Source organism: Buceros rhinoceros, unplaced genomic scaffold, assembly GCF_000710305.1.
Source record: "Buceros rhinoceros silvestris isolate BGI_N320 unplaced genomic scaffold, ASM71030v1 scaffold790, whole genome shotgun sequence".
Classification (NCBI taxonomy): domain Eukaryota; kingdom Metazoa; phylum Chordata; class Aves; order Bucerotiformes; family Bucerotidae; genus Buceros; species Buceros rhinoceros.
The window spans coordinates 58,065-66,694 of record NW_010388789.1 but is presented as its reverse complement, the minus strand read 5'-3'; the positions used below and the strand labels follow the sequence as shown (position 1 = coordinate 66,694).

The 8,630-nt window shown below is 49.6% G+C and overlaps 1 protein-coding gene across 1 annotated transcript in view; it reads left to right on the top strand.

The window, feature by feature from the left end:
* PDIA5 (protein disulfide isomerase family A, member 5) overlaps positions 1 to 8,630 on the top strand; it is a gene marked incomplete at its 5' end in the record, with an annotated part of 66,892 nt that overhangs the window by 939 nt on the left and 57,323 nt on the right. The window contains 3 exons of the mRNA XM_010131220.1: positions 28 to 73; positions 6,432 to 6,524; positions 7,584 to 7,644. Of these exons, the coding sequence (XP_010129522.1) occupies positions 28 to 73; positions 6,432 to 6,524; positions 7,584 to 7,644 (200 nt within the window). The remainder of the gene's footprint in view (positions 1 to 27; positions 74 to 6,431; positions 6,525 to 7,583; positions 7,645 to 8,630) is intronic.

Sequence of the window (8,630 nt, the reverse complement as noted above, 5' to 3'; positions counted from 1 at the left end):
GCTCTTCCCCACTCCTTTGTTCGACAGGGACGGTGCGTTTCATACCGAATATAACAGAGCCGTCACACTGAAGGTAAACTTAAATACTCGGTTGATATTCTTCTGTTTTTTCCAGATCTGGGGGAGACGTTTGTGGATTAAGAAGAGGGGTTGGTACTTTCTCATGCCAAAGGCGGGAAAGGGAGGAGGGGGTTAATCTTCATATGTAGCTGGCAGAATGACCTAAAGGGTTTTTTGTGTGCGTGCACGTTTGCTGGCCGCAGATCCAGGAGAGCTGTCAGCTATTCAAAAGCCTAAACCCACGTTGAACTGTGGTGTAACTGGTGAGTTAACTTGCAGGCTGGTAACAAATAGGGGCTTTCTGGGTTGGATTACGAGGTGCTGTGAATGGCAGGAGGACTGAAAGCATTAGCTGACGCTGTATTTTGACGAGGAGCTCTCTGAGGTTTTATGTTGTGTGTTTATGAACTTTAAAGACAGCTGAGTGGCCTTATCTTTTATCAGATTATGGAACCAAAGTTCCTATGGATATGCCAAGAGTGCGGCAGGGATTAAAGTACCTTCCGCCTCCTGCAAACCTAGACACAGAGCAACAGAAAGCAATTCTCTCTGAGGGCAAAGGAAGGGAGGAGACATGCAACAAATGTGTAGATCTTGATGACGGTGGAGTTGGTGGACTGAGAGCATCGTAAGTAGGCCAGAAGTGTGCAGCCTTCCTCTGCGAAGCCCCGGTGACGCACTGGGAATATCCTCTCGTGAGGCTGCAGCCCTGCGATGACGTGGCTTCCAGAAGTGACTCCTGTCTGGCTCTGATGTCCAGTTCCCATGTATCTTCCTCCTCCAGCAAACTCAGACCTGCACCATTGCAGGTCTGGTGGAGGCGTGGTGACACTACCACAGGCTGACGCGGTTACCTTTGCTTCCCTCTTCTGGCTTGTTCAGCGGGTTGGCCTGGCAAGGAGGAAAGCCTGTGTGAGAGGCGTAGGAGTAGCCTTTTCTAAGCACCCTTGCTCTGGACCTTCCTTTCACAGCCAGAGTTGTTGTGGGGTAGCTGATGGGGGAGCTGGCTTGACTCGTCCGTTCAGCCTGCACTTGAGGTCATCATGCAGGATTTGCCTGAGGTGGGAGAGTAGGGTTGTGTGTCTGCCCACCTTCTGCAGCAGAAACCTTGCCTGGCACTAGGACGGGCAAGGTTACATACCCAGCCTGGTGAGCAAGTGCCTGAAGCTCCATGAGGAAATGCACCTGGTGGATTTTTTTCCCTCTTGCCTGGAGATGGGGCAGGGCAGCAGAAACCTTGCCTGGCACTAGGACGGGCAAGGTTACATACCCAGCCTGGTGAGCAAGTGCCTGAAGCTCCATGAGGAAATGCACCTGGTGGATTTTTTCCCTCTTGCCTGGAGATGGGGCAGGGGAGACTTGTTAGGTGCCTAAATTTGGGTGTTCTGAACAATGCGTGACCTGTCCTTCCTGCCCTCCGTGAAGCGCTCCAACCAGGCATGAGTGCTGTTCCTCTTCCTTACAGATGGATGAACTGGAAAGCGCCTGCAGAGCCCCATGCAGCGTTGGGCTGAGAGGCAGTCGTAGCTCAGCAGGATCCATATCGTTTATTCCATCGGTCCCCGTTTGTGAGGAGCATTTCTCCCATCCCTTTTGCCCTGCCTGCTGGGAGGAGGAAGCATCATCCTGTGGACAGGGCTGTGGGAGTCCAGTGCGGGTGGAAGAGGGGTTTTGAAGCTCCCTCGCTCTAGGAGCTCGTGTTGTCTTAGTTTAATGCCCCTCTGAAACCTGCCTGTCCTTTACAGGAAGTAAATCAGAGCTGGGCGGTGGTCAGATAACTCAGCAGGTTACTCGTTCTGCTGCTCGCAGCTGCTTGAATATTTTCTGTATTCTCCCTCCATAGCCCGTGATCTCCCTGTTTTCTGCCGCTGAGGCAGTGACCTTTCTTTCTCTCTCTCAGCTGCGTTTGTCCGGAGTCTCCCGGTACGTTACAGACGGCGAGCGGCAGAGCAACACGATGACATAGGGTATCGCTCTCATTTTACGGACAGGTGGACGCGCTGAAGTACAGGGAGATTAAAGGATTTGTTTCACATCGTTCAGCAAGCTTGTGGCAATAAAGCTCAGTGCTTCTTTCGAAGCATCTAGTAGACATATTAATATATGTATGATGTTTTGGGGAGTGATAGACACGGCTGTGAAGAACTGTAAAAGGGTTCTGCTGAGGTCATCGGCAAGCGGCTGATCCAGCTGATAGTGTACCGGGGTTTTTAAGAAAAGCTTTTCCTTTCTTGGAGTAACTAAATCCTTATGTAATTAGCAGAGATGCCCTTGTGGGTTCACTGTCAGAAAAACGAGGAATAAAGGAAAGCTCAGTGTTCACAGTGGGTTGGCAGTCAGAATCTTTTGCTGCTGAGACTGGCGTTAGGATCCGAGCTGTCTGAGGTATCTGGGAAAGGGAGACGGGTGGCAAGATAACAAAGTGCAGTGATGCAAAATTATTAGGAATAGTTTTTTAGAAAGTGTATTTCCAGCTCTTTGCAGAAGGGCTTAGATTCTGCCCAGTGGCTTGTCCATGTGACAGTGGGAACCTGCAGGGTCACGAGCGCGAGAGGGAAGGGAAGGAGACAGCTCCAGCTGCGCTGCAGTAATGCGCTGCTGCTAGTCATCGTGGGTTTGAATTCCTGGACAGGATGGCAGCTGGCTTGAAAACGCTGGCCCTGTGCTGAACAGGGTCTAAAAGCTGAGGGTAGAAGAGGAAATGTTACTGCACTGTCTGAGTCCATTGGGTTCCTTCACCTCGTGTCCTGTATGTGATTCTGGTTGCCCCATCAAGCGAACGGTGTAGACGTACCGCAGAAGGGCGGTGAGGATGACCAGGGGCACGAATGGCTTGAATGTTTACCGGAAGATTCTTGGGCCTGGAAGAAGGCACAGCTGGAGCAGACTAGAATAGGTACTTGTATGACTGTGAGTAGCTTGAAAAAGGGAACGATTACGTACTTTTAATCCAAACTTGGGTGCAAACAGTGGCATTTTGGGATGGCTGGTACCAAGCAAAGAGCTGCAAAGTTTCAGGAAGAAGAAGTTGTAGAACTTGTAGCTACGTGTTGTGGGAGCCTTAAAACCAGTTTTTGTAAAACCAGTTTTTGGTAGTCAGAAATGATAGATCCATGGATAGTTAGCGAATTGTCCAAATACAACAGCTAGTGCAGAGTCCATAAGCTTAATTACTTTTTGCCAGAAATTAAAAGCATATAGCAGTGTTTGCTGTGTAAGAATGGTACGAGTATTTTTTTTTTTTTCCCCCCCCCCAGGTATCTGTAGTCAGCTGGTGTTGGAGACCTAAGCTTAGCTCAGTCTTTGACCTTAACTGATACATCTGCACGTGTTGCTTTAGCCACGCTGTGTCCCAAGCCTTGGCAGTGCTGTAAGGCCAGTATCCAGGCTGGGTTTGTTACACGGTGCAGCCTTCTCTGGAAGTGCAGAGAGAGTTTTACTCTTCTGGAATGGAAACAACTCATTAAAGTACAGATCTGCTCAGTACTAGCAAAGGGAATAGACTAACCCAATAAATTGGCCCTGCAGTAAACTCTGAATCCTTTTCAAGTTTGCTCTTGTAAGGAGTGTGTGTGTGCGTGTGTGTGTGTGTGAGTGAAATCACGGAAAGTCTTCCTACGAGCATCCCTGCTGTATTATACCTCAAAGGAGGGCAAGGTACAAGGATGCATTTCTCTCTGTATTTTTATATGTGCACACAAACATCTATTTTTCAGGTTAAACCCTTGGTCCATATGCGATAGCCAGCTATTGTGCTGATAAAACCCGTGTGCTTTTAGCAGCGTAGGCTGGATGAAACCGAGTCCGTTATTGTGCTGAATCGATGTCTGAGGTTCAAAGCTGTTGCAGGGGTTTGGGCAGTGGGTTCCAGCCCAGCGTGGCTCTGCCGATGCCGTGGGATCCAAGTGAGGGCTGACCAGGGCAGGGCAGGGGTGTAGCTGATCCTGCAGCATGGGGGCTGCTGTGGCCGGGACGTTGCACTGGCATCTAACCCAGCGGCCTGGGGAACGCTGCTTTTCTGTGGGGAGCAGGTGCTGTGGCTTGTTTAGGGAGAGCGCTCTTTCCTGTATCGAGGCGTGCAGGAAGTTCTCTTCGCTGCGTGGAGTAATGAGTTTGAGGCAGTGCGCTCTGCTCCTGCCAGAAGACATTACACATCTAATTTTTTCTGTCTTGGCTGAGAGGCAGAGGCTGGGTGAATTAAATCCCTTTAATCCCCCATCCTCTAACCACATCTCTTTCTACATGGCTGCGCTTGGCATGCAGGGACTCTTGAAAGTAGCGGAGTCAATTGGTGCTCATTAGCTGTTTAAAACACTGACCCCTCTCTCCTCCCATCCAGTGTAGAGCTGAGGTCCCTGCAGGCTCAGTGAGCAAAGCCTGATGTAGCTTTTCGAAACGTAGAACATCTCTGCTGTTTTGTCCTCTCCTCTCCTTTCCCCATGTTTTATTAAGTCACCTTAGGGCATCATTTGGGATGCTGGTGCCTCTAGCTTTAGAGCTTTTTGCAACGAACTCCATTATAACTTACTTGATTTCTGATTTTTTTTTCCTAGTGAGCTCCTTGAATGCCATGCTAAACCGAGTTTCTTTTAAGTGTTTGTGGTCCCAGGAGTACTGCCTCACCCCTTAGGTGTTCTTACTGTGTGCATTTAGTGCTTTGCTCGCTGTCTAGTGGCTGCTAAGCGCTGCCTCTTGTGATACGCCAGGTCTCATCAATATTAGTTGTGCAAGTAGACAGAAACATAAATGCAGAGAATGGATCCTGGTGTAAGTTCTGCATCCTCCTGAGCCTTGCAGCACCGAGATGCAAGAAAACGAGCTGATGAACTCTGCTATCTGTGGCTAGGCTGCTGCAGTGTTGTACCAGAGCAGCCCTACCAAAGGCGGAGGGGTGGCAGAATTGTGTCTCGGACTTTCAGCAGCGGGTGTCACCAGGTGCACTGCTGACCTGCTCTTGAGGAGGTGGAGTGCAAACCTAGGCCTTTAGATGGGTATCCTCGGCGCATCTTAGGATATGCTCAGCTCTGCTCTTCGCTCGTGAGCTGCTTGGGCAAAATACCCCATGGACTGAAAAGGGCTTTGATGAAGCTTTTCTTGGCTCCAACTCCAAGTAAGTTTACTTAGTGCTCTGGCAGCATCATCCTCTCACTCTTACATGGAAGAAGGCTCCTCAGCATCCTCACTGCATTGCTGGTGTGGCAGAGATCCTGTCTGGGAGTGGACACATACCTTCAAGCACTGCCACAGAGAAAGAGACGGGGTGAATGAGCACAGAATAGCAAGTGTTATGTTTCTGGAGCACCGTGAGGATGTGTGGAGGATGACAGTGGCCACGCCTGTGCTTCCATGCACAGCTGGAAACGGGGGACAGCGTGACTCTGCTGGAATCCATGGAGAGCGTCTCGTTGACTTCGGAGGGCTGAGGTTTCCCTCAAGCTCAGGCTGAAATCAGAACCATGAGAGAGTATTTCCTTCTGATAAAGAAAACCATAAAAAAAAAAGTAGCCGTGGTCTGCTGAAACAGGTCGTTGGTTGTGTGTCCGTCGGATGCAGCGGTTACAAAGCCGGTGTGCATGGGTACTCAGCTCGCTGACTATGGGAGCTGCAGAGTCGTAGACTCTCATTTCCCATTTTTCTCATCACATTCGTGTCTCAGTATCCAGCTTAAAAGCCGCTGAGTGCAGTTTCTAGATAGGTGGGTCATAGAGAGAACCGTTGGTGGGGTTTTGTTCCTTTGACCAAATAAGCAGTTTGATCTTTCAGTGTGGAGGTCGTTGCTTCTGTTCACAGGAAGTACTGGTGTGCCCTCCAGCTAGTCCTGTTGGATTCAGAGGTTGCTCAGACAGGGTGAAGGGCACAGGAACCTGACCTCTACGTAAAGAGAAGCCTTTCCTTCTAAGCCAGGGAAGTGTGGCAGGTGTCGTGTCATCGAAAGAGCTCTCCGAAGGGTCCTCAAAGCTACTGTTGGTGTGCTGGTCTACTTCCACGCTGCTTTCTGCAGTTTTGTAGTGGAAATGGGAGCCGGTAGTTTGGGATGTCAGTTATGGGGAAAGCACACACCCGAGTACCCCTTGGTTCTGCAGTAGGAGGTTCACGTTCGTCTGTGTTGATGGGCAGGCGAGTGTATGAGCAGAAAAACAAAGGCACTAATTACAGAATCACAGAATCCCCTGGTTGGGAGAGACCTTTAAGATCACCCAGTCCAACCGTTCCCCCTGCGCTGCCAGGGTCCCTAAACCGTGTCCCTCAGCACCACACCCGCACGGCTGTGAAACCCCTCCATAGGGTTTGCGTGACAGCGTGGGTTTGAGGCCGGGTGTCTCCTGGTGTGTGCAGTTTGCTTTAAAAGCTTTTTCCCCTCTTGCTTACAGTCTATGGTGGCCTTTCTCAAGGACCCAGAAGGTGCTCCGCTGTGGGAGGAGGATCCCGAAGCCAAAGATGTTGTGCATATTGACAGTGAAAAGGTACGTGAGCTGCGTAGATGTTCTCTGTGTTTTATAAGTGTATGGGGTGGAGGGATTGTGTACGTTTGTGTTAACTCTGCTGTCTTGGCTCTTTGGGAGGGAAGTTTAAAGCACCCCAGCTGTTCGAAGGACTTGGCAAAGTTTGCGGATTGTGATAGCTATAAAGCCCTTGGGTTCCCCGGTGCCAGAGGTTGTCTCGGGAAGCCTGGAGCAGGAAGGAACAGGATCCAAATCTTGAGTGGTTTAACCTTGTACGGTAACCGCTCTCTTGGTGTTATGTGGGAAAGCAGCAAATACAGTGAAACCACCTTAAAAATCCAGTGCCACCACAGAGCTACCCATCACGTTTTGTTCTCTCTGATCTAATCAGCTTGGTCTTTTGTATGAGTTTTCTAGCCTATAGATTTTTAAAACTTTAATTGATTGGGCTCTAGCTGGGATTTCGTAAAGAGCCTTTTCAATTTTCAAGCTTTCATTTTTAATATTGGAAACAGTTATTTTGACATTCATTTTTTTTGTAGGAAGATTAATTTTTAATGCTCACCCTGTGTACTCCATTACAAGCCTTCCAAGGGTTGCATTCAATTTGAAAATTTCATCTGGTTTCTCTGTCGTGCTGGTACTGAAAAATCTTTTCTCGTGGCTTCTCATAGCTTGAACAAAGTTTCCTGGTGAGGAAATTGAACCTGCTTTGTTTATTATTAAGTCTGACTTTCAGAGTATGGCTTTTTGGATGGGTCAGGGAAGAAGCAGCTTCCACTTGGAGATTTGGCAGTGAGAAAAAGCCAAGCCACGCTACTTTTACCTGTGAGCAGTGAAGATGCTGGTCGAGGGTATTCAGCACGTGTTTGAATCTGTAATCAATTTTGCTGTCTCCTTTCAAGTTAACACTGAGCGAGGAGAGGAAACTCCGGTCTTGCCTGTTAGGAAAGATGACCCCTCTTCCCTCAGATAAATGACCCCATGTTCTATGAATCCACAGATTAAAGTCATAACGCAGGTAGTAACCGGTGACCTTCGGTCTGGGTCCATTTTCACGTTCTTTGGTGCGTTTACTAGGAATTGAGAAGGCTGCTGAAGAAGGAAGACAAGCCCCTTCTGATGATGTTCTACGCCCCATGTGAGTAACCCAGCGTGGCCTGTCACCCCTCTCTCCCTTCTCCACTGAGAGATGTCCGGGCAGGACAGGCAGCCTCCCCTGGGCTTCTCTGACGCCACCTTGTCCCACCTTTATCGTTCAGCTCCTTGCGGTGTGCTACGCTTGTCCTCAGTTTCCCCTGGCTGTCCACCGCTTGTATCCTTGTCCTGCCTCTCTCCCTTGTGGTGATGACTCTCGCTCATCGTTCTTTCTAAGCAGCTGCTTTCTGTGATGCCTTTACCCGTTGTCCTTTCTAGATTTGTGTTATCCAAGACAGAAACGCTGTTTTCTGCTCAGATACACGACTGCTTTTTTGTTGTTTTTCTGCATTACCTGGTGGATGGTTTGTGAGAGGCTTGACAGCTCTGCAGAGTGAGACACTGTTGTGCTGGAGTCGTTGCTCAGCTGGAAGGCAGGCGAGCCAGGAGAAAGGAACAAATGCAAGACCCAAGCTAGAAAAGCCTCCCACTACGGCCCTGGCAGGGAAATGGATGTTAGGCACCACGAGGAATTCGCTGGCTGATCCTCTTGAAAACTGTGTCCCGTGGCAGCGTTAGCTGGAGTTCCTCAGTGCGTTTTCTCTTGTAATTACTGCCTGAAACGCCACTTTACCTTTTTACCAGGGTGGCCGGAATTGCCCAAGACTTAGTTTGATGCATCACCAAGCAGATGGTTTTTAATTTAATTAAATTCGTTGCAGCTCCACGCCTTCAGACGCCGCAGCAGGATGGTCCTGCCTGGCCTGGCGTGGCTGCCTGAAACGCCACTTTACCTTTTTACCAGGGTGGCCGGAATTGCCCAAGACTTAGTTTGATGCATCACCAAGCAGATGGTTTTTAATTTAATTAAATTCGTTGCAGCTCCACGCCTTCAGACGCCGCAGCAGGATGGTCCTGCCTGGCCTGGCGTGGTGTGTGGCCAGTTCCAGGCGCTGCTGCTGCCGCCGCCCCCCCGGGATTGGCAGGGGG